The following is a 26,306-nucleotide window of genomic DNA, read 5'->3' as shown; positions in this document are numbered from 1 at the left end:
CCTATCCACCTGGCTGTTACTGAAATCAGCTTGGGATCTGACTCCACGCTTCTGTGCATCTGACCTCAGTACTTCCAAGTTCAAGTTCGCTGATCCAGCTTCTTGACCCCGTCCCCTGCACTGGTGGTCCCTGGCTCTGCTACTAGGGGTGCTTGGACAGGAATTGTGCAGGAGGCCACCTTCATCATCTCGAGCTCCACAGACAGGTACAGTGTCGGACACAAAGTTTGCATGCCTTCTGGTAAAAATGGCTTGCATGGCATTTGAAACTAGTTTGAGATTATTATTTCAGGTACTTATATGGCGCCATCAATTTACATATATATTGTACATTCACATCAGTCCCTAACCCTCAAGGGGCGTACAATCTAAGGTCCCTAACTCACATTCATACATACACATACTAGGGACAATTTAGACAGGAGCCAGATAACCTACCAGCATGTCTTTGGAGGGTAGGAGGAAACCAGAGTACCTGGAGGAAACCCACGCAGGCACAGGGGGAACATGCAAACTCCAGGCAAGTGGTGCTTTGGTTGGGATTCGAACCAACAACCCTAGTCCTGCCAGGTGGAAGTGCCCACCACTTACCCACTGTGCTGACTGCAGCAGGTGTGCCTTCTACAGGGCTTCCACATTGACTTGCAATGGGAATAAAAGCCAATGTGACATATTGCTGCAACGCAGGAAGTGCTGTTATTGACAGAAGTGATTTTACTGAGACATGAATTTCAAAATTGAAAATGCATGTGGTAGTGATTCACTTCCTATTCTCATCACATGCTGAGTGTCACAATCACTCCTGGACCACCCGGGCTTGTGGTCATAGACTAGTCTTTAACATTCTACACCAGTGGTATCCAATCTTTTACAATTGGTTACAAACCAAGATGAACCCTTAAAGGTTTGTATTTATAAATGAAACCTCAACCTGATCAAACTTCTAAAATATTCTGATTGTACAATCTCAGAATTTCTTTCAGATTGGTCTACTGAATCCATCCAATTTATATCCAATCAAGACTTTGGTATTGTATAATTGAGAAATGTAAAGGAGATTGCACAATTCCTCTGTGATGTGTATGGGCAGCTTAAATCCATGCATCCCCCCAATAAAGCTTAATCACCCCACCCCCAAGCTAGTCCTCTAAATATATTTAAAAAAAAAATTAAACTGATTGCCTCATTTCTGCAAATGGATAAACCGCACTCCAATGATGTCACAAAAGTCTGACAACACACACGGCGTCCTTCCACTCTAGATCCGCCCCGATAATGCGTTTCACCCATCAGGGCTTAGTTGTAGAGACGGGTGTACAGGGTAACCCACATGGAAGAAAAATATATTTGAAATATATTTTAAAAATATTCTTCCCAAATATATTGACATATATTTGAAATGCTACAATTTTGGCCGTATTCAATATAATTCAAAATATATTTCAATATATGTATATATAGAATATTCTTAAAATATATTTCATATATATATATATATATACACTGTATGTCGAAATGCATTTTTATTACAAAATATATGATAAATATTTTTAAAAATAAATTTCAAGTATTCTGTATGTCTTTAAAAATACAAATCTACATTTTTGGAATGCATTTACAAATATATGTAAAAATATATGTTAAAATGACTTTCTTATATGTTAAAACAAATCTGAAGAATATATTTTTAAAAATATATATTTTTTAAATATATTCTTCAGATTTGTTTTAACATTTATTGTATTAATGTATTTTAAAAAATATTTTTCATATATTTTGTAATAAAAATGCATTTCAACATACAGTATGTGTGTGTGTGTGTGTGTGTATATATATATATATATATATATATATATATATATTTGAAATATATTTTAAAAATATTATTCCCAAATGTATTGACATATATTTGAAATACTACAATTTTGGCCTAGGCAACACAAAAATTGGATGCCCCCCTCCCCCCCCCCCGAGAGAGAGCCTGCCAGTGACCTACAACACCCCTGCCCCATCCCCTTCCCCCCGAGAGACCCTTCCACTAACACCCACCCCGGCAACAGAAAGAAAGACACTCATCTTTACAGCTCTGGCCATCCCCAGGAGTGACAGTTGGGATCTGCATACACCATCAAGCAGCCCACAGCCTCTCTTGGATCCCACCTGGTCCCCATGTCCCTCCTTCCAGGGGGCAGTGCTGCTACCTAAAAAAATGCCGCCCTAGGCGAATGCCTTGTTTGCCTTGTGGTAAATACGCCCCTGGGTAGAGTGGAGTGCGCAAACACTGCTTTGCTGATCATACTAGTGAAAAAACTTGAGAGTAACAAAAACATGTGACATGCGTGATGAAGGGGTCCCCGCGAGGCTCTAAAACGTTCCTTCTGTCACTGAATAAAGCTTTAGAAATCCTTGGTGTGTTGGTATTATGATTTCTGCTTTGAATGTCTTTGGTTTCCAGGTTTCCCCCACTTTCATTTACAGCCATTTTTCAGGAACATGTGCATTGTGTTTAACCCCTTGCCTACCGGGCACTTATACCCCCTCCAGGCCAATTTTCAGCTTTCAGCGCTGTCACACTTTGAATGACAATTGCACGGTCATGCAACACTGAACACATGAAATTTTAATAATTTTTTCACACAAATAGAGTTTTCTTTTGGTGGTATTTAATCGCCACTGGGTATTTTATTTTTTCCTAAACAAATGAAAAAAGACTGAAAATTTTGAAAGAAAACATGTTTGTACAATAAAATTTTGCAAACTTGTAATTTTTCTCCTTTACTGATGTACGTTAACGAGGCTGTACTGATGGGCACTGATAGGCAGCACTGATAGGCAGCACTGATGAGACGTCACTGATAGGCAGCACTGATGGACACTGATAGGCTGTACTGATGGGCATTGATGAGGTGGCACTGATGGGCATGGAAGAGGAGGCACTGATGAGGCTGCACTGATATGCAGCATTGATGGGCACTGATAGGTGGCAATGATCGGCACTGATATGCTCACTGATGGGCACTAATAAGCAGAACTGAAGGGCACTAATAGCCAGCACTGAAGGAAACTGATAGGCGACACTGATAGGTGGCACTGACTGGCAGCACTGATGGGTTTGGATTGGCAGCACTGATGGGCACTGACTGGCAGTACTGATGGGCACAGATTGGCAGCACTAATGGGCAGTGACTGGCAGCACTGCTTCGCAGCACTGCTGGGCACTAATTGGCACTCTTGGGGCTACATTGATAGGACAGTAATTGGTGCCCTGTTTATCAGTGTAGATGTCTGCTTTCACACTTGCCAGTTATTGGCAGTACTTTCCTCACACTGTGATAGCGTGAGGAAAGTACTGCCGATAATCGGCAACTGTGTTCACATCGTCAAAAGCTATGATTGGACACAGCTGATTACGTGGTAAACGGCTGCTGTGATCGGCCCTAGAGGTCACCAGACTTTGTATATTGAGTCATTGTGTCAATATGAACATTGGCCATAAGAGGTCACCAGACTTTGTATACTGAATCATGTGTCAATATGAACACTGTCCACTAGAGGTCACCAGACTTTGTATACTGAATCATGTGTCAATATGAACACTGGCCACTAGAGGTCACCAGACTTTGTAAATTGAGTGTGTCAATATGAACATTGGCTACCAGAGGTCACCAGACTTTGTATATTGAGTCATTGTGTCATTATGATCTTTGGCCATAAGAGGTCACCAGACTTTGTATATTGAGTCATTGTGTCAATATGAACATTGGCCACTATTATTATTATACAGTATTTATAAAGCGCCAATAGTTAGCTCAGCGCTGTACATTACAAAGGGGGACAGAACATGTGACAGAACAATACCAATACAATGCAAAACACGAGGGGATTGAGGGCCCTGCTCTTTCGAGCTTACAATCTAGGAGGGAGGGGATGGTGGCACAGGAGGAGATAGCTGTGGGGGATGGGGTGGTAGGAAGAGTGGAGGAGGTCGGCAAGTTAGCAGGGGGTGGGGTAGGCATCCCTGAAGAGGTGGGTTTTCAGGGTGCGCCTAAAGGAGAGGAGAGTAGGTGATAATCTGATGGGTTGGGGCAGGGAGTTCCAGAGGATGGGTGACACCCTGGAGAAGTCCTGGAGGCGGGCATGGGAGGAGGAGACCAGGGAACTAGAGAGAAGGAGGTCTTGTGAGGAGCGGAGTGTGCGTGCTGGGCGGTACTTGGATATTAGGTCGGTGATGTACTTCGGGGCAGTATGGTGGACAGCTTTGTACGTCAGTGTTAGGATTTTGAATTTGATCCGTTGCGCAATCGGAAGCCAGTGGAGGGATTGGCAGAGGGGGGGTGGCGGAGATGGAGCGGTTGGAAAGGTGAATGAGTCTGGCAGCCGTATTCAGGATGGACTGAAGCGGGGATAGCCAGCGGCGAGGCAGGCCAGTGAGGAGGGAGTTGCAGTAGTCGAGTCGTGATATGATGAGGGAGTGGATGAGCTGTTTAGTGGTTTCTGGGGTTAGGAACGTGCAGATTTTGGCGATGTTGCGGAGGTGGAGTCTGCACGAGCTTGTTAAAGATTGGACTTGGGGCTGGAAGGATAGGTTGGAGTCCAGAATGACACCAAGTACCCTGGCCCGCGGGGCGGGTTTGATGGTGGCGTTGTTGGATATGATGGAGAAGTCAATGGGGGGTGGTGGCCGGGCTGGGGGGAAGACACTAGAGGTCACCAGACTTTGTATATTGAGTCATTGTGTCAATATGAACACTGGCCACTAGAGGTCATTAGACTTTGTATATTGAGTCGTTGTGTCAATATGAACACTGGCCACTAGAGGTCACCAGACTTTGTATATTTAGTCATTGTGTCAATATGAACATTGGCCACTAGAGGTCATTAGACTTTGTATATTGAGTCATTGTGTCAATATGAACACTGGCCACTAGAGGTCACCTGAGTCGGCGAAACTGAGCCCGGCCCCTTGAACAAGGCAGAAATGTCTCTCCTCATAGCTGGCGGAACTCTATGGCTTGGATGGCTTACTCGTCCCCGGCAGAGCCTGTGCTGTGGTCGGCGGAAGTGAGTTGTCCTGGCGGAAGTGGGGAGCTGGCCTGGGTGTCAGTATATCGATAATGGAGGCCAATGGACGGAGGAAACTTCTGCAGCTGGTGACCCGGTTTGGGGTGCTCCTGCTGACCCGGTGCCCGTTCTGGTTTTGTTTCAGCCAGCTTATGCTGTATGCAGAGCGAGCAGAGGCTAAGAGGTACCCAGTGTGTACATGACTGACCCCCCATTCATTTCCAGGGACCCTCAGCTGCTGCACCGGTATATGTGAGCGCCACAGGGGGCGCAGAGGTCTCATTGAGGAGATAGGAGGGGGGGGGGCGCTATCCACTGCTTCCACTGGGATGGCGGTGGTCGCAACACTTTGCCTGGTGATGGTTTGCAAGGAATGTGATTGGCTACTAGTAACTAGGGACTTGTTTTTCGGAGGCATTTGACAGGCGATGCGTTGGCAATGGTTTAACCCCCAGAATGCCAGGCCACTGTGCCGCCACCATCTGCGTTACATGTGGTTGTGGGGCGCCTCCATGCGCTTTATTGGGTTCAGCAGCGGTACTACTGCGCCTACCTTGCTGGAGTAGCTGGTCAGGAAGGGGGGGGGAAATGGTGGATCAGCCGCCTACTTTTACTGCCCCCACCGTGTGCCCAAATTACAAACCGATTACACAATCTGCTCTAGATCTAGCGACATGTATGTAGTCTGATTGGATGGGTTAGGTACATTCTTATATTACCTAGTTTCATCTGGGCTTTTTTTAAAACTTGAACGCAGTTCCAGCACTGAATGTATGTCATGGGTAGGGGTGTTGCGTGATCCCGACGCTGGGGCGCTGTCCGTTCCAGCGAGCCCGGTGCTGGGGGCGCTGTTCGTTCCAGCGAGCCCGGCGCTGGGGGCGCTGTTCGTTCCAGCGAGCCCGGCGCTGGGGGGCGCTGTTCGTTCCAGCGAGCCCGGCGCTGGGGGGCGCTGTTCGTTCCAGCGAGCCCGGCGCTGGGGGGTGCTGTTCGTTCCAGCGAGCCCGGCGCTGGGGGGCGCTGTTCGTTCCAGCGAGCCCGGCGCTGGGGGGCGCTGTTCGTTCCAGCGAGCCCGGCGCTGTTCGTTCCAGCGAGCCCGGAGCTGGGGGCCCTGTTCGTTCCAGCGAGCCCGGCCCTGGGCCGCTGTACCTTCCAGCGACAATAAACTGACCCTTTTGTTTAGAAAGTTTGAAGACACCTGGTCTAGAAGAAGGTCTATTGTTGTTAGATGCTGAAGTTTGCATTGATACTGGCTGCTGGGGTGTGTGTCTATTGTTGCTGGGAGGGATCTACTGTTGAGGGTGGGGTCTTTTTTTGCTAGCTGCTGGAGGGACTACAGATGCTTGGTGCGGGAAGATCTGTTGTGGCTGGGAGGGATCTATTGTTGCTGAGGAATGGGGGGGGGGGTCAATTGCTGCTGGCATGGATCTACTGTTGATGGAGGGGTCTCTTGTTGGCCACTGGGTGCTGCTGCAATGCTGACTGCGGATAGGGGTCTGCTGCTGCTGAGGATCTATTGTTGCTGTGAGGGGGCTATATTGATGTTTGCTGTTGGGAGATCTGTTGTTGCTGGGAGATTTACTGTTGAGGGAGGGATTTATTGTTGGCTGCTGGAGGGTCTATTGATGCTGACTGCTGTAAGATCTGTTTCCACTGGAGAGAATCTGTTGTTCCTGGCAGGGGGTCAATTGTTGCTGGTAGGAATCTACTGTCTAGAGGAGGGTGTATTGATGCTGACTGCTGGGAGATCTGTTGTTGCTGGTGGGTATTGTGTTGCTGGGGAAGTGGGGATCTCTTGTTGCTGAGGGTGTTTATTGTTGCTGGTAGGGATCTACTGTCTAGAGGAGGGTGTATTGATGCTGGGAGATCTGTTGTTGCTGGCGGGTATTTTGTTGCTGGGGAAATGGGGATCTCTTGTTGCTGAGGGGGTTTATTGTTGCCGGTAGGGATCTACTGTCTAGAGGAGGGTGTATTGATGCCGGCTGCTTGGAGATCTGTTGTTGCTGGTGGGTATTTTGTTGCTGGGGAAGTAGGGATCTCTTGTTGCTGGCTGCAGGGGATCTATTTTACTGCTTTTCTTGTTCTCATTAACACATTCTATACAAGCAGCAGCTGTAACCAATCAGAAGTAGCCACTGTTCAGGTATTCTGTTAGACATTGCCAGTGGCAGCAGGAACAATTGATCTCAAACAATCGAACTGCAAAAGACGCACGTTACTGTTCTGCACTTTAAATGTCGAAGAAAAAATGTGCTCAATCACGCGTCAATCTAAACGAACTATTATGATTGTTTATTTGATCTGCATTATGATTGGTTCTCTGATACAAAAGGAGATTTTTTTTTTCTGATCAGTCAGAAGGGAGTGAGAATATTCCTCCACAGCTGATTGACCTGGCAAAGCCGAAATCACCTAGTAACTCAGTGCACTGATTAAAGGGGCATTGATTAGATTTTTTTTTATTTCTCTATTCAATTTGATCAGATTGGTCAGACTGAACGATTATAGTGATACACGTGCTGCCGCCATAACTATTAGTAAGTGAAATTGTTCAAGGCAAATTTACTAAAACTGGGGGCAGGCAGAATCTGGAGCAGCTGTGTACGGCGATCGAGCAACTTTGCACGGCAACCAATCAGCTTCTGTCTTTGGCTTGTTCAGTTAAGCTTTGAGAATGTAAACTAGAAGCTGATTGGCTACCATGCACATCTGCTTCAGATTCTGTCATTGTGTCCTGTACATCTATAACTGTCCTCACATGAGTGATCATTTTATTCTTCTGTTATCTTAGGAAACCGGACATCCCCGTGCCTTATCTGTACTTCGATCTGGGAGTGGCAGTGCTGTGTGCCAGCTTTATGTCCTTTGGTGTAAAGCGCCGCTGGTTTGCCCTGGGTTCTGCCTTGCAGCTGGCTGTAAGCACCTACGCAGCCCACATAGGAGGTCATGTCCACTACGGCGAGTGGCTGAAGGTGAGAATGTCTAATGCAGGGCTTGAAATTTCCACCCGCCTGCTCGCCAGTGGCGAGTGGAAATTATGGTGGGGGCAAGTGTGTCCCCCGGGGCCATCTTGCTGAGCAGGCTTGGAGCTCAGGCCGGATCTGTCATTGGCACTGGGTGCCGTCAAACTGCTCAATAGCTGAGTGCAGTGAAAGCAAAGCAAGGAGTGTGTGATGTGCTCTCTGCCTCCCCCTAGAGTGCAGTACCCGGATCTGTGAGTGAACAACGAAGTACTGCAACTTTTTATGGGGGGGGGGGGTGGCAGTGTGTGTGCGCATGTACAATTGTACATGTGTCTGTGTGTATGTACATTTGTGTATCTGTACATGTGTCTGTGTGTATGTACATGTGTGTATGTATGTACATGTGTCTGTGCGTGTGTATGTACATGTATCTGTGTGTATGAGTGTCTGTACATGCCTGTGTGTGTACATGTGTCTCTGTGCGTGTGTGTACATGTTTCTGTGTGTGTATGTGTATGTACAGTTGTCTCTGTTTGTGTGTGTTTGTTGGTGGCGAGTAACTCTAAGGCCTGGCTAGTAGCTCAGGACTTGAAATTTTGAGCCCTGGTCTAATGTGATGGCCAAAGTGATCAACTTGGGGTGTTTTTTGGCAAGTTGCGTCACTCTTGCCATCTTGATGGCTCGGGTGCTGTCCATATGTCATGTTTATTAGGGTACATGCACACAGATGCAAGTGGGTCATGCAGTATATAATCAGGCATATCTGTCCACCCACGAGTCACAGTGCAGTGTACAACCCTTGTGGATCAATGATAGGCCAAAAAATGCAGCCGCTGCACTCCGATGTACTAACATCTGAGTGGTACTTGCATGCAGGGATGTGTGCACTGCCCTGAACGCAGACTGTCTATACGCAAGTACTGCTCAGATGTGCATAGACCGACGTACAGCCTGTCATTTATTTTGACCGGCGGCTGTGCACTGCACTTAATTGCACACCGCATGGCCCTCTTGTAGCTGTGTGCATGTACCCTAAAAAGATTTCCCTTCCACACTTCTAATCTGCAGGTTTCTAATGGGTTCGGTGACTGAGAAAGTATTGGAGCCAGAGATGTCCAGGCAACGAGTATTTTTAGCAGGTGGTCAATAATCTCATCTCCTATAGTTTTCTCAGTTCAGGTTTCATTCTATTATGATATTCTCAGAGGTGGTTGCACCCTGTACTGGAGGCATCATAGGTATACTGAGTACTGGCCGGTTACAAAATTTATAGCATGTCATAAGTACACCAGGGTTATAAGGGATCAAGTCTTTTTTTAACTGCACAAAAACAGGAGAAACATGTTTTGGGGTAAACTTTAGTGGTGTGCCGAAATGAAAATTCTGGTGCCGAAACCGAAATTCAGGATGTGCTAAAGGTATGACAGCTGGTATCATGTGCAGGAGAGTGTAACAGAGTAGTGGATACAGGAGAGGAGTGTGAAGGGTATAACAGCGGGCAATATACAGAAGTCATGAGAGGAGAACTGGTTTGATGGCAGGTAGTATGTGCAGAAGAAGGGGTGCAGAGGGTATGATGGTGGGCAGTATGTGCAGTAGAAGAGCGCTGAAGGTATGACAGTGGGTATCATGTGCGAGTGTGGAGGGTGTAACAGAACAGTGGATAAAGGAGAGGAGTGAGAAGGGTATAACAGTGGGCAATATACAGTAGTCATGGGAGGAGAACAGAAGGTTTGATGGCAGGCAGTATGTGCAGAAGAAGGGGTGCAGAGGGTATGATGGTGGGCAGTATGTGCAGTAGAAGAGCGCTGAAGGTATGACAGTGGGTATCATGTGCGAGTGTGGAGGGTGTAACAGAACAGTGGATACAAGAGAGGAGTGTGAAGGGTATAACAGCGGGCAATATACAGTAGTCATGAGAGGAGAACTGGTTTGATGGCAGGTAGTATGTGCAGGAGAAGGGGTGCAGAGGGTTTGATGGTGGGCAGTATGTGCAGTAGAGGAGCTCTGAAGGTATGACAGCGGGTATCATGTGCGAGTGTGGAGGGTGTAACAGAGAGCAGTGGATATAGGAGAGGAGCTTGAAGGGTATAACAGTGGGCAATATACAGTAGTCATGAGAGGAGAACAGAAGGTTTGATGGCAGGTAGTATGTGCAGGAGAAGGGGTGCAGAGGGTATGATGGTGGGCAGTATGTTCAGTAGAAGAGCCTGAAGGTATGACAGCGGGTATCATGTGCAGGAGAGGAGTGTAAAGGGTACAGAGACAGCAATAAAAACTCTAGAGTTTAAACACTTCCACTTTATCCAGCATAAGAAAGTATTTCCTAATGGTTGGGCTCTCAAAGGGCAGATTTAACAGTTTCCACTCCTCCATGTTACTCAGGTACGAATGTACTCTCGAATCATTGCTGTCATTGGGGGATTCCTCATCCTGGCCAGCGGAGCTGGAGAAATTTACAGGCAGAAGCCTCGTAGCCGATCACTGCAGTCCACAGGACAGATCTTCCTGGGCATCTACCTCATCTGTCTGGTATGTAGACTGCTTCATGATATTTACTGTGAGCACGTCTGTCAGGATCAAGGTGGATGAATACTTTTTTAAGCCTTTTTTACAGATAGTGATTTTATGTCAGCTGTATCTTTCTGTATGTCACAATGCAATGATCCATGCCTGAACATCTATTCATAGGACTGGACATTGCCATAGGAGCAGGAGAAGGTACCTGTGGTTCTCTAATTCTGTGGTTGCAGAGGGTATTTGGAGGGGACAAGGGTGCAGGGGAACATTGGGGGGGGGGGGAGTGTTGGCATACAAAAGTCAAGGTATGTTCTGCAGCAATTGTGTAACTAGCATTGGAATGATGCTTGGTGGTGACAGAAGGATAGAATTATTAAAAAAGATCTCTATTGTCTCTACTAGGCATACACGCTACAGCACAGTAAGGAGGATCGCCAGTCCTATCTGGACTTCCTCCCAGGAGGGGAACCGGTCCTGCAGATCATTTTTGTCCTGTATGGAGTGTTGGCGCTGTCCTTCCTGTCCGGCTACTACGTAAGGTTCTCTGCTCAGGTACTTGCTGTCCTGCTCCCCTTCTCTCTGCTCTTCGTAGATGGAAACATTGGCTTCTGGCACACTAACCGTCGGGTTGAATTCTGGAACCAGATGCGAATGATCGGACAGAATGTTGGCATTTTTGGAGCTGCTGTCATATTGGCTACAGACGGTTGAGAACAAATCTGTTCATTGTTCATAATCCAGAAGCAAAGCAATGGTGCACAACGGTCTCAAGTTCTTTAAATTGTCCTCAGACTTTCATGGGAGCATTGTTAAACCTTTCATTGGAATGGCTCCATATCTGTGAAACAGGTCCCATAAATCATTGTTCATATCACCCAGAATTCTCTACTCTGTGTACTGATGGCATGAGGGATGCACCATTTTCTTTACATTCCATATTTCTACTATGCTGGGTCTAGGAGTGTTTTTTTTATATTTTGTCTTTATTGTTCATGTGAGTGAGTGGAAGCGCTGCAGTACTGAAAGGCGTTACCCTCCAATGGACATAGGCAGAGCGAGTGAAAAAACACATATTGATGGCAGGTGCCCTACTGTGGGTCTGCATGTACAGGATATCTCACATACACAGGCAGTCTTCTATGAAGATTAGTCCATTTTGGCAGATACAGACTGCACAATGGTGGAACTTTGAGCTGTGCTGTATACACACGACTCATGTTCATAAAAGACATGAATGAACAAAGCACTGAGCATCAAACCAAACACAGTTCAGTGCTCTGTTGTATGCAGATCTCCTGGAAAGTTTTGAGTCTTTTTCTATTTATTAAAAATCAGCACAAGGGACACAATGTACAGATAGTATGTTTTCCTTGTGCTGATTTTTCTTCTTTTAGGGGAAATCTTCCTCCGCTCTGAGCAATGCCAGTTTTGAGTGGTTCCAGACCAGTAGCTTCTTAAATGTCTTGGGTACCTTGGTGGAAGGTCTCCACGCCTGAGTTCCCAGCACCACTGACCCATTTTTGCCATTGGAATGTTCATTTACCTTACATCGCAAAGACTGTAGCAGAAACCGTGATTTGCCCTCGCAATGGTTCCGGTGGGTGGAGTTGAGAACACTGCCTTTTTTTTTTGGGCTAGTTCCCATGGTCTGCGGTGGCCTGTGTTTTCTGCACTGGATAAACGCAGGTCACAATTTCGTTTTCTGAGTGCCCTATTCACACCAGAAAACAAGTGTGATTGATGGTGCATAAAAATGCAGCTTGTGCAGCGCACTAGATGGAACCGAATGCCACCAAGCAGCAGTGCAACGACAAGGATGAAGTGTCATTATGTGACACTTCAAATAAAGTTGAAAAAGAAATAAACAAGAAAGCCGTGTGTTGCGCTGAAACGTGTATCGCACTGCTACCTGCTGGAGTCGACACGAACATTCGCCCGTACGCTGCGTTTTACTAGATGGGATAGTGTGGACCTTGCGTTTAAAGGCATTTATAAGACGTTAGAGCCTACTTTACCGATGTGCATGTTTTTTGTTGATTATGCTGAAGACTTAAAGGGGTGTTCTATATGAATGTGGTTTGGTCACTTGTTGAAGGACTGATGAAGCAGGAAGCATTTCCCCCTATAGGGTGCTGGATAGAAAAAAAAAACCTGTGCAGGCATAATGGAACTATGTTTACAAAGTTATTGCTTTATATCTTTCTTACAATATCAGGTTTGCTGTTACGGTCATTCTTTAATCCATACGTGAAATATGAGGCTGCCATGGCTGACCTCTCCCAGAGAATGATGGCTCTCCGACTTTATTATTTGTAATCACTGACCGGGAACATGTTTGCAGTTAAAGTGGTAGGAAAAGCTAAACATTTAATATTCTTAAAAACATTCCTTTCCCCCTCCCCCTACCTATGATGCGTGCCTCGTATGCTTACCATTTTTTTTTTATAAATTCAATTTGGTCACGTAATCCTGCAGCTCTGGCTTCCCTGTGTAAAGGAGTACTTGGGAAAGGCTGTGAATTCTAGGAGCTGTGACATCACCCAGGGGCGTATTTACCAGAAGGCAAACAAGGCATTTGCCTAGGGCGGCGTTTTTGAGGGAAGAAGGGACAGGGCTGTTTGATGGTGTACGCAGAGCCCTACTCCCATTCCTGGGGATGTCCGGAGCTGTGAAGGTGAGTGACTTTCTCTCTGTTACCTGGGGGGGGCGGTGTGTTAGTGGAAGGCTCTCTTGGGTAGGGGTGTTGTTGGTGGTCACTGTCGGGCTCTCTCCAGGGTAGGGGGTCTGGTGTTGGTCGGTGTCAGTCTCTCTCCGCCAGGAAGGGGGGGCGTCTGATTTTTGTGTTGCCTAGGGCAGCAAAAAATCTAAATGCACTACTGACATCACCCGTGGCCCAGCCATCGTTGCCGCTCCCTTGTGTCTCCTGCAGCAGCTGCTCACTGAAACAGGGAAACTGGAGCTGCAGAATCACATGATTGGGCCACAGTGTATTAAAAATGGGTAGGTACACAGATCCTTTTTTAGGTGGAAGAAGCGGGAAGAGAACTTTTTTTTCGGAATATTTGGCCTTGTGCTTTTCATCCACTTAAAGTCACTAAACCTCATGTGCATAATTGCCCACGGTCAGTGACCCTAAGTGTTAATGCAAGAGGGCCAGAGTTACAGACAAATAGGGAGCGAGCGATAGCAGCCTCCATGTTTTCTTGGAAGGTTTCCTTCCTGATTGGACATTCATTTTAAATTCGCTAAATATTTCAGATGCACCAGAATGAAAGGTGCTCAAAGCAAACGCAGTCTAAGTGAAAAGAGAAGCCTGTCCCCTGCCAGCAAGGTGTAAAGAGGGACGCATGTTCTGTGTGGAAGCAGTGGTCTCTCTGCAGAGGTCTGACGAAACCCCTGCTAAGCCAGGACTATATAGCACTCTCCAGTCATCAGGGAACATGAGCTGGGCTGATTGCAGATCTGTAGGTTTGACTCAGCAGGAGGCATGTTGGACCTCTGCAGAAAGACCACTGCTTCTACACAGAGAGCAAGAGTCCATCTTTACCCCATGCTGGCAGGGGGACAGGCTTTTATTCTCCGCTAACTTCTAAGTAAAACAAACTAAAAGGTTTCACGCTTGTTTTGCTACACACCTGGAATGCAATTTTAACTGAAAGTCCAGTTGGGGATTAATCATGCCATGAGCCACCAATGGTATAGCTTGTTTACTGGCTGATAAACCTGTGCGAAATCTGCTTGGTTTTTTTATATTGACACCTCTTAAGTCCCGGTTCACACTGATGAAAATTCTATGCGGATTAGATCCGAGAGGCATAGATTCGCATGTCATCTGAGAAAACATTGTTTGCTATGAAAGACGTTCACATCTATGCGGTGATTCTGATCCAGTTAAAAAAAAAAAAGGTCCGCTGCGAGCTTAGCGCGGGTCCGGTGTGAATTTTATCTCTAACTATGCCAAATCTCGTCAGAAATCGCATTAATTCACATTAGAATCACAGAAATCGCACTGTGAAATTGCATCAGATTCGCACCACATCAGTGTGATCCTAGCCTTAATGAAGATTCCTGTATGAAACTATATATTAATGTCCTCAGTCTAGAGGAGCTGTGCAGCGCATACTGTCCATGGACAACTGAAAATCAGTCTTTATTGCATTTCTGCAATATCACCTTTTGGGGCAGCAGAGCCCATTCAGGGGTGTCAAACTGGCGGCCCGCCAGGTATTGTGAAACTACAAGTCCCATCATGCCTCTGCCTTTCAGAGTCACGCTTGTAACTGTCAATCTTGCAATGCCTCATGGGACTTGTAGTTTGGCAACAGCTGGAGGGCCGCCAGTTTGACACCCGTGCCCAGAGTCTAGCTTGTATATGTTTTAGTCTATGTAGTTGACATGATGTGCCTTATCATCAAGCTGCTTTTTCACTTGTAGAGTTACAAATCTGTTCATTTCCAGGGTGCCAAACGTTTGTTCCTGATTTTTTTTATCCTGGCACAATTATGTCACAGCATTCTCTGGTTGAAAGAAACTAAAAAAGGGTAAAACCATTATGAAAGGGAAGGTAAAATAGAAATTAATATTTATTAGCATTCAATGTGTTTAATTTATCTTGTTCTAGTAAAGTCCCGTTATCGCCTATACAAGCAGTAGAACTGTGTACAGAACAAAGCTCTACAAGAGTGACCCAAGATGGTTACATAGGCCGGCTGAAAAAAGACAAAAGTCCATCCAGTTCAGACATAAAAAAAAAAAAAAAAAAAGTTATAATCCTACACCCACAGTTGATCCAGAGGAAGGTGATAAAAACCAATTTGCTCCTGCAGGGAAAAAAATGCCTTTCTGATCCACCGAGAGGCAATCGGATATTCCCTGGATCAACTTTACCTATAAAATGTTATATCCAGTTTTATTCTGTGTATCCAAGAAAGAATCCAGGACTTTTTTAAAGCAACTCACTGAGCTGACCAGAACCAACTCTTGAGGGAGTCTATTCCACATTTTTACAGCTCTCACTGTGAAGAAACCTTTCCATATTTGGAGATTAAATTTCTTTTCCTCCAGATGTGAAGAGTGCCCCCTTGTCCTCTGTGATGACCTCAGGATGAATAACTCTACACCGAGTTCACTATATGAACCACTGATGTATTTATACATGGAGATCATATCCCCCCTTATGTATTATACATAGAGATCATATCCCCCCTTATGTATTATACATGGAGATCATATCCCCCCTTATGTATTATACATGGAGATCATATCCCCCCTTATGTATTATACATGGAGATCATATCCCCCCTTATGTATTATACATGGAGATCATATCCCCCCTTATGTATTATACATGGAGATCATATCCCCCCTTATGTATTATACATGGTGATCGTATCCCCCCTTATGTATTATACATGCAGTTCGTATCCCCCTTATGTATTATACATGGAGATCGTATCCCCCCTTATGTATTATACATGGAGATCGTATCCCCCCTTATGTATTATACATGGAGATCGTATCCCCCCTTATGTATTATACATGGAGATCATATCCCCCCTTATGTATTAAACATGGAGATCATATCCCCCTTATGTATTATACATGGAGATCATATCCCCCTTATGTATTATACATGGAGATCGTATCCCCCCTTATGTATTATACATGGTGATCGTATCCCCCCTTATGTATTATACATGGAGATCATATCCCCCCTTATGTATTATACATGGAGATCGTATCCCCCCTTATGTATTATACATGGAGATCGTATCCCCCCTTATGTATTATACATGGAGATCGTATCCCCCCTTATGTATTATACATGGAGATCGTATCCCCCCTTATGTATTATACATGCATTTCGTATCCCCCTTATGTATTATACATGGAGATCGTATCCCCCCTTATGTATTATACATGGAGATCGTATCCCCCCTTATGTATTATACATGGAGATCGTATCCCCCCTTATGTATTATACATGGAGATCGTATCCCCCCTTATGTATTATACATGGAGATCGTATCCCCCCTTATGTATTATACATGGTGATCATATCCCCCTTATGTATTATACATGGAGATCATATCCCCCTTATGTATTATACATAGTGATCATATCCCCCCTTATGTATTATACATGGAGATCATATCCCCCCTTATGTATTATATATGGAGATCATATCCCCCCTTATATATTATACATGGAGATCATATCCCCCCTTATGTATTATACATGGAGATCATATCCCCCCTTATGTATTATACATGGAGATCATATCCCCCCTTATGTATTATACATGGAGATCATATCCCTCCCCCTTATGTATTATACATGGAGATCATATCCCTCCCCCTTATGTATTATACATAGAGATCATATCCCCCCTTATGTATTATACATGGAGATCATATCCCCCCTTATGTATTATACATGGAGATCATATCCCTCCCCCTTATGTATTATACATGGAGATCATATCCCCCCTTATGTATTATACATGGAGATCGTATCCCCCCTTATGTATTATACATGGAGATCGTATCCCCCCTTATGTATTATACATGGAGATCGTATCCCCCCTTATGTATTATACATGCAGTTCGTATCCCCCTTATGTATTATACATGGAGATCGTATCCCCCCTTATGTATTATACATGGAGATCGTATCCCCCCTTATGTATTATACATGGAGATCGTATCCCCCCTTATGTATTATACATGGAGATCGTATCCCCCCTTATGTATTATACATGGAGATCGTATCCCCCCTTATGTATTATACATGGTGATCATATCCCCCTTATGTATTATACATGGAGATCATATCCCCCTTATGTATTATACATAGTGATCATATCCCCCCTTATGTATTATACATGGAGATCATATCCCCCCTTATGTATTATATATGGAGATCATATCCCCCCTTATATATTATACATGGAGATCATATCCCCCCTTATGTATTATACATGGAGATCATATCCCCCCTTATGTATTATACATGGAGATCATATCCCCCCTTATGTATTATACATGGAGATCATATCCCTCCCCCTTATGTATTATACATGGAGATCATATCCCTCCCCCTTATGTATTATACATAGAGATCATATCCCCCCTTATGTATTATACATGGAGATCATATCCCCCCTTATGTATTATACATGGAGATCATATCCCTCCCCCTTATGTATTATACATAGGGATCATATCCCTCCCCCTTATGTATTATACATAGGGATCATATCCCTCCCCCTTATGTATTATACATGGAGATCATATCCCTCCCCCTTATGTATTATACATGGAGATCGTATCCCTCCCCCTTATGTATTATACATGGAGATCATATCCCTCCCCCTTATGTATTATACATGGAGATCATATCCCCCTTATGTATTATACATGGAGATCATATCCCCCCTTATGTATTATACATGGAGATCATATCCCCCCTTATGTATTATACATGGAGATCATATCCCCCCTTATGTATTATACATGGAGATCATATCCCCCCTTATGTATTATACATGGTGATCATATCCCCCCTTATGTATTATACATGGAGATCATATCCCCCCTTATGTATTATACATGGAGATCATATCCCCCCTTATGTATTATACATGGAGATCATATCCCCCCTTATGTATTATACATGGAGATCATATCCCCCCTTATGTATTATACATGGAGATCATATCCCCCCTTATGTATTATACATGGAGATCATATCCCCCCTTATGTATTATACATGGAGATCATATCCCTCCCCCTTATGTATTATACATGGTGATCATATCCCCCCTTATGTATTATACATGGAGATCATATCCCCCCTTATGTATTATACATGGAGATCATATCCCTCCCCCTTATGTATTATACATGGAGATCATATCCCTCCCCCTTATGTATTATACATGGTGATCATATCCCTCCCCCTTATGTATTATACATGGTGATCATATCCCCCCTTATGTATTATACATGGAGATCATATCCCCCCCTTATGCATTATACATGGAGATCATATCCCCCCCTTATGCATTATACATGGAGATCATATCCCCCCCTTATGCATTATACACGGAGATCATATCCCCCCTTAATCTCCTCTTCTCAAGAGAGAATACATTCAGTTCCTCTAATCTTTCCTCATAGCTGAGCTCCTCCATGCCTCATATCAGTTTGGTTGCCCTTCTCTGTACTTTCTCCAGTTCCCCAATGTTCTTTTTGTGAATTGGTGCCCAAAACTGAACTGCATATTCCAGATGAGGTATTATTAATGATTTGTACCGGGAAATGATATCTCTCTCTGGAATCTATACCTCTTTTAATACAAGAGAGGATTTTGCTCGCTTTAGAACCCGCAGCTTGGCATTGCATGTTATTATTAAGCTTGTGATCTACCAGAACCCCCAGATCCTTCTCCACCATTGAGAGGCTGTGTCCTCCTGATTCCACTGCCAGGCATACAGTAAATGGATTTTGCACAGTTATCTCTGGAAAGAGGTTGTCTCTTGGTAACTGTCTCTGTAATACAGATTTCGGGCTTCCGTTCTTCTTGCTGCTTTATTGGCTGTATCATGGAATCAGTTTTCAAGGGAGGACTTTTTTTTTTTTTAAACTTAGATATAGGCAGACAAACTGTGAATAAACTGAGAGAGTTTTTTAAATCTGATTTATTTTTGCATGTCTTGTAGTGGTAGCAGGTTGTGTGGAAAACGTTTTATTTATTTTTTCAGTGAAGATCCAGTTCTGTCTAGTCCCTCTCTGTTGTTGGCACCCTTGCTGCCAGCCATTCTTATCTAATTGGAGGGCAGATACAAAAATAAGGCATGCATCTGTAGGAGAAAAGAGAGGAGGAGACTGGTGGAGGAAATTCACGGTACTGGATCGGACCAGCCTGGTTACCCACATTACATCCACTAATAAACAAAGCCTAACTATACATTACTTTTTATTATTCGTTAGCAAGTTCTAGTCTGAAGAGCAAGCATTTTGAAGGCATTTATTAAACCTCTAGCAACTTTCTTGAAGCCCTTAAAGGTGAATATATTCTGTTTCTTACTATGTTTGGCATCATGCCTCTCTGTAAACAGTTTTCTTTAACCACTTACCCTCCAGAGGATTTACCCCCCTTCCCGACCAGGCCTTTTTTTTTTATTTTTGTGATACGGCGCTGCGTTGCTTTAACTGACAATTGCGTGGTAATGCAACGCTGCACCCAAATGATATTTATGTCTTTTTTTTTTTTTTTTTAACCACAAACAGAGGTTTCTTTCAGTAATATTTGATCGCCTGTACGTTTTTTTTTATTTTTTGTGCTATAAACAAAAATAGACGGACAATTTTGAAAAAAAACAAAACCATATTTTTTACTTTTTGCTATAAAACATATCCAATAAAATTAAAAAAAAAAAACTTATTTCTTCATAAATGTTAGACCAAAATGTATTCTGCTACATGTCTTTGCTAATAAAAAAAAAAAAAAAAAATCCCAGTACATGTAAATTGGTGAAAGCTTTTAATACACACACAATTTTTTTTTTCTTTTACTGGTAATGATGGCGATCAGCGACTTATAACGGGACTGCTGCAGGCATTCTGACACTGGGTGGGAACTGACTAACTGCCACTGACATCCCCAATGACATTAATACAGTGATCAGTGCTAATAAAAAGCAATCAAAGGGTTAACTGGGGGCGATCAAAGGGTTAACTGTGTGCTTACTAGGGAGGCATACTGCTTTGTATCTCTCTGCTGTGCAGAGAGATACAAAACAGCATGTCCACGCTGACAGGGGAGAGATCTGTGTTGTTTACACTCATGTCCCTTTCCTGTCAGCTTTACCTGGCGATCGCCAAGTGCCAGCCGGGAATCACTGGCCGGGACCCGGTGATTGACATCCCTAGCCGCCAATAGCGGCGCGGGTAGGCCGACACGTGCCCCGCCCCCCCCACCGCTATAGGGTGGCAGGAAAGCAGTTAAATGGTTTTGTGAGCTTTTTGTAAAGTTCCTTTCATGGAGATCCTGCCAGTAACAGCAGGTTGACCGTGTTCAGCTACTGCCCAGCAGCAACGCCAGCCTTCCATGTAAGCCCACTTCAATTGGCTCTTAAGCTGCCTAGCTAATAGACGTGTCAGGCAGCTCCAACAGCCAGCTAAAGGAACGCACACAGCAGGCTGGCAACATTGCTGCTAACTACAAGGCAGCAGCTTAACTTGTCAGCCTGCAACAGGAATTGCTGTTACTGGCAGGATCTTCAGGTCAGAAATGTTATTGTATACAGTGAGGTGTGATGCTACACATACGAAGACACAGCTTTGGGGTTTTCATACATTTTAGGCCCCCTGCGTACAGGGCGATCTAGGAGTTGTGCATCCCTCCTGGGTATTTATTGTTCCGGGGAGGGACATATCCAGCGTCCAGCCCTGCGACAGGTAACATGTAAAAATCTATGGCAGGCTGTGGCTGAGTGGTACCAACATTTAGGGCCCTGTGTGTTCAGGGAAAGGGTTCTGGAACTCAGGTCTTCTGCATTTCAGACCTTCATCCCTGAACAGACAGGGCCCTAAATGTCGGTACAACGTTCAGCCACAGCCTGCCGTAGACTTTTACACATTGCCTGTAGTGGGGATGGATGCCGCACCTGTCCCTGCTGGATGCACTAAAACACGGGGAGGGTCAAACTGCTCCTAAGTGGCCCTGTGTGCAAGGGGCCTTAAGGTAAGCTTTGCATTTACCTCGGCTATAATTTCCTAAATACTTATGTCTGCTAAAGTTTCCTAAGTGCCAGATGCATGCCATGTTCTTCAGACTAGTCATATAAATATTAAACGTAGTTCAGGCAGAGGTGGTCCTTTAAAGGGACCTCCAGCCAAAACACCAGTAAATACATGGGGGTTACTTACTAAAACCGCATGGTGCAAAATCTTTTTGCAGCTGTGCACAGAAACCAATCAGCTTCCAGGTTTTATTGTCAAAGCTTAATTGAACAAGATGACGTCAGAAACTGATTGGCTTCCATGCACAGCTGCACCAGTTTTAGTAAATCTCCCCCATAGTGGCAGTCTATTGATGCTATATAACTGGGAGGCGCAGCAGTTCTTGCACTAGTAGGGGAGGGTTTAGTGTTGATTAGATCTTCCCTAAGTTTAATGGCGGTTGTGCTGTTCAGGACTCGGTAAGTAGAGGTTGGCTCTGAAGTCAGGCCTGTCAAGCCTTTACTAATGAGGTGAAACTAGGGTCAGAGGGGTGCACAGTGGAAGATTTTTGGCTAACAAGTGATTGTAGGTATACTGTAATATCTGATTTTTGGTGAGAATTTACAGTTCCTAATGGAAAAGTCCTGGAAGTCGCACACCTCTGTAAGAAGGTGTATGACAGCCTCAGCCCGGGCTCCAACCAGGCCACGCACACACGTGGAGCTGAAAGTGGTTCTAAAGGCTCAAGATTTTTTACCTGCATACCTTCTGTGTGCAGCTCACCTAAGCCCCCCCCCTCGATCCTGCGGTGTGCACTGCAGTCTCGGCTATTCCTGCGATTCCCTCTTCTCATTGGCTGAGACAGCTGTCAATCACAACCAGTGAGCCAATGAGAAGGGGGGGGGGCTGTGGCTCCGTGTGTGAATGCTTTGCTGTTTTTTTTTCGCCTTTCTCTGGATCAACTGTGGGTGTAGGATTATAACTTTTTTTTTTTTTTCTATGATTGAACTGGATGGACTTTTGTCTTTTTTCAGCCAAACTAACTATGTAACTATGAATGGATACACGGAGCAGCGGGTGCCCCCATAGAAAGCTGCTTGCTGTGTGGGGACCCCACAGGGGGAAGGGGCCAGATCCAATATAAACATTAAACTTAGTTCCTGTGGGGGGACCCCACAGGTGGAAGGTGCCGGCGGGGGACCCTAGAAGAGGAGGATCTGGGATGCTCTGTGCAAAACCACTGCACACAGCAGGTAAGTGTAGACATGGTTTTTTTTTTTTTTTTTTAAATTTAAATAAGCCTTTAGAATCGCTTTAATCTTGACTAGGTTCCGTGGGCAGAGTGAAACTCGTTGAGGCGTGGCCCTGTGGAGCCCATGCTGAGGCTGCCGCACACCACCTTATGGGGTTTTGGAGAGATGTGCAACTTCCAGGACTTTCCCCTTTTCCATTAGATGTCTAGAGCTGCGATGAGCTCTGTTCTTGTTTGCACTCCAAGCCATTGCTACGTAGAAGGACCCGGTGGAACCTTGAGCAGCACGCGTCAATTTAGTTTGGGTCACGGTGAGTTTGCAATTCCTCACAGCTTAGAGAAACATGGTTTAGCTATATTTATTCTCTAGGTCTTCTTTTTATGGTTTTAAGGACTGGGATTCACTGCTTTTGGAGAAAAAAAAATATTTTTGTTAACATCTCTCTTCTTTTGTTATTTGAAATATATTTATTTTCAGGTTCTATGAAAGCTAAAAATTTTTTTGTTTAAAAAAAAAAAATAAAATCCACATGAAAGTTCAATGTCTGCCAGTCTTCTGTTTGACACGTGAGTAATGTCTCTGGATATTACATACAAGCAGCCTAAAATGTATTTAAATTGTAACCCCCGCTAGGCAGGTTTTATATTCTACAGCATGAGAAAACGTGAACATATTTGTATAGCATTCAGTCAGTACCTGTCATGTTGTGTGGTTTGTTTTTTTTTTTTTTTTTTTTTTTTTTTCTTTTGGTGTGTTCCTGAAGTATTGTTGATATCTAAAGGGATACAGGCGTGCCTCGGTTAACATAATTTTACGAATTAAAATCCATTGAAAATAATGCCTCGGTTTACAATTTTTTTTCGCAATACGAATGGATTTATTGGTTTTCAATGCATTTACAAATTTTTTTTAATCATGTCCCTGTACAGTACTATGCCTTTAAAGTGCACTTTATAAAGAGTTATTTGGACAGAAAATAGCCTTTTTTTTTTTTTTTTTTAACTGTTTTCTGACCTCCGGAACAGATTAATTGGTTTTAAATGCATTTACGAATTTTTGTAATCATGTCCCTTTTAGGCCTTTAAAGTACACTTTATAAAGAGTTTTGAACAGATAAGACTTTTTTTCTGACCTCCGAAACGGATTAATTGGTTTTCAATGCATTCCTGTGGGAAACCGTGTTTTGGTTTACGAATTTTTCACAGTACGAAAAGTCCCGCAGAATGAATTAAATTCGTAAACCGAGGTACGCCTGTACTTGGCTGCCATTGGGGAACTGTGGGGAGGTACAGTGTTGGGTCTGTGACATTGTGCCTTACTTTGTATATAATCCCATGGCAAAATGTTAAAGTAGAAGACCAGTCTATTCTAACAAAGCTATTAAACCTGCTCCCACCCCCATTCTAAATCCTTATCTAAATACCCTGCGAAAGGACGATGTATCTCCTTACCTAATTACAGTGTCGGGTCACGTGATTGCCTCCCAGCTATGGCTTCAGGGGAGAGGAGGCTCAGCCGACAATGGATGCCCTATAGTAAGCCTATGGAGAATGTCAATGCACAGGCATTGCAGCCATTTTTTGCGATTTCTCCTCTCCCCTGAAGCTGACCACTAGGGAGATCATGTGAGCAGTCGAGAGCGCCCTGAGAATAGGTACATTTAAGCCGACAAGCCCAACATGAAATTTCAGCTGGCTTGCAGAGGATAATCAGAATGTGACATAAAGAAGTGTAACATACAGTGCCACGTAGACTAAATGGAAGTTTAGTCTGTATCCGGCACTTCTTTGGGATATCATCGAGCTGCAGACAACATAAAGCCGGTATATTACTGTTACTTTCTGTATAGAGACCACTCGAAGTAATGTCCACATGTGGAATTGACAGCTAAATGCTTAAATAGTTTGTTTTGGCCAAGTTGACTCAACAAGGCTTCCTCTCATTGGCTGAAGTGGAGATTTTGACATCATCCACCTGACTCTCCACCTTAGTCAAAGGAAGCCTTTTATTCATTGATAGAAATGTAAGGCTTCCCGTGAATGGCTGAGAAGCACCGAACCTGACTCAATTTTGTTCGGGCAGAAGATGAGAAGTTCCCATACCGTTGTTGGAACACAGATCTGTATACTATATGTAGCTGATGCCGCATCAATTAGTAACAAAGTTCATTTGGGCCAGCTTGGCCTGAGTGAGCTACAACGTATTTAAAGTAAAAGGAGACCTGAAGTCAGGCTTTAAGCTCCTTGCCTATTGGTAGCTCTCAAAGCTTTTTGAGGGCATATTGTCAGTTTATTAAAAAGATCACAACCGAGACTCTCCCATGGGACCTGGAGTTATTGTTATTCAACAATACAGCCATACCCATCCCCAAATATAGGAAATCAGTGATATCCCGCCTTCTAAATGCAGCTAGGAGTCTGATCCTAAAATACTGGGAGACCTCAACACCAGCACCAATGGAAGCATGGATACTGCCAGTAGATATAATACACATGTTGGAAGAGATTTACTATCCAAAAAACTGCCGAATTAAATTTCCTGCCATACCTGGGTGAGTTGCCTACTTTCTAAAAACTCATATTGCTGTAGATCTCTACTGGAGATATGCAGGACATGGAACCCACCACAACCTCTAGATTTTCTATGCATTCCTGGTGAGTTTAAAGCATTTTTGGGGCCTATTACTGGTTTTGTGCAAAGTTTTTTTTTTTTTTTTTTTTTGCACGTGTATCTCACTTTATCCATGTGTTTCCCAGACTGGGCTAGTAGAGGAATTTTCAGGTGCACAGACGCATGGGTCACGCATTTTACAGATGCACCCATTGATGTCTTTGGGGGCAAAATCACCCTGAATTCACTCGAGAACTGGTAAGTAAAGTATACAAATGTAAATAGAAAAAAATGCAGCGCTAATTAGAAAATATAATAAAGTCCATATAGATCCTCAAACAGATGAAATGAAATATAGAAAATATAATCATGTCTAAAATAAAGTCCATATAGATCCTCAAACAGATGAAATATAGAAAATATAATAATGACCAAAATAAAGTCCATATAGATCCTCAAGCAGATGAAATACAGAAAACATAATAATGTCCAACATAAAGTCCATATAGATCCTCAAACAGATGAAATGAAATATAGAAAATATAATTATGTCCAAAGTAAAGTCCATATAGATCCTCAAACAGATGAAATGAAATACAGAAAATATAATAATGACCAAAATAAAGTCCATACAGATCCTCAAACAGATGAAATACAGCCTTTACAACCAGTTTATCTCCAGTTTGGAGATCTTTGAGTTATAATCCTGTACCTGGGAGAGAGGATATCTACTGGAGATTATTTGCTATACTGATTCCTTAACACACTGCGCTTAGTAACCGTTGATATACGGTCAAAGTGTCCGGTAAGGGGACAGTTTTTTCCAGGTGTATGGTGACTGTTTATGGGATCAAGATTTTTCTTTTGCATTTCACCTGTTTGAGGATCTTTATAGACTTTATTTTGAACATGATTATATTTTCTAATTAGCGCTGCATTTTTTCTTTTACATTTTGCAATATCGCCTTTTATTTGCCAGCTGCTTTTTGTTTTAACTTTTTTTTGCTTTTTGAGTGTTGCTATATTCTAGCGCAGGTATTTGTGTTTTATAAAATGTACAAATGTAAAGAGGATGAACTGCAAAAAATGGGATTGTGCATGTTGAGTGCTTTGCAGCTTGTTTCTCTATGCCAGACTACGCTCAAGTGTGAATGGAGGCTTAAACAAAAACTCCA

The 26,306-nt window shown here is 43.7% G+C and overlaps 1 protein-coding gene across 1 annotated transcript; it reads left to right on the top strand.

Moving 5' to 3' along the window:
• Positions 1 to 5,008: 5,008 nt before the first annotated feature.
• On the top strand, positions 5,009 to 11,415 carry TMEM101 (transmembrane protein 101). The gene is made up of 4 exons (XM_089674547.1): positions 5,009 to 5,245; positions 7,850 to 8,030; positions 10,407 to 10,553; positions 10,944 to 11,415. Exons 1-4 carry the CDS (start codon positions 5,115 to 5,117, stop codon positions 11,250 to 11,252), a joined length of 768 nt encoding a protein of 255 aa, XP_089530673.1. The 5' UTR covers positions 5,009 to 5,114; the 3' UTR covers positions 11,253 to 11,415.
• The last annotated feature ends 14,891 nt before the right edge of the window (positions 11,416 to 26,306 follow it).

The sequence above is a fragment of the Staurois parvus genome, unplaced genomic scaffold, assembly GCF_062004578.1.
Source record: "Staurois parvus isolate SC_StPar_1 unplaced genomic scaffold, SC_StPar_1.0 ptg000151l, whole genome shotgun sequence".
In the NCBI taxonomy this organism is placed as follows: domain Eukaryota; kingdom Metazoa; phylum Chordata; class Amphibia; order Anura; family Ranidae; genus Staurois; species Staurois parvus.
Note: the sequence above shows the minus strand (reverse complement) of the source record. Positions and strands in the feature narration are given on the sequence as shown.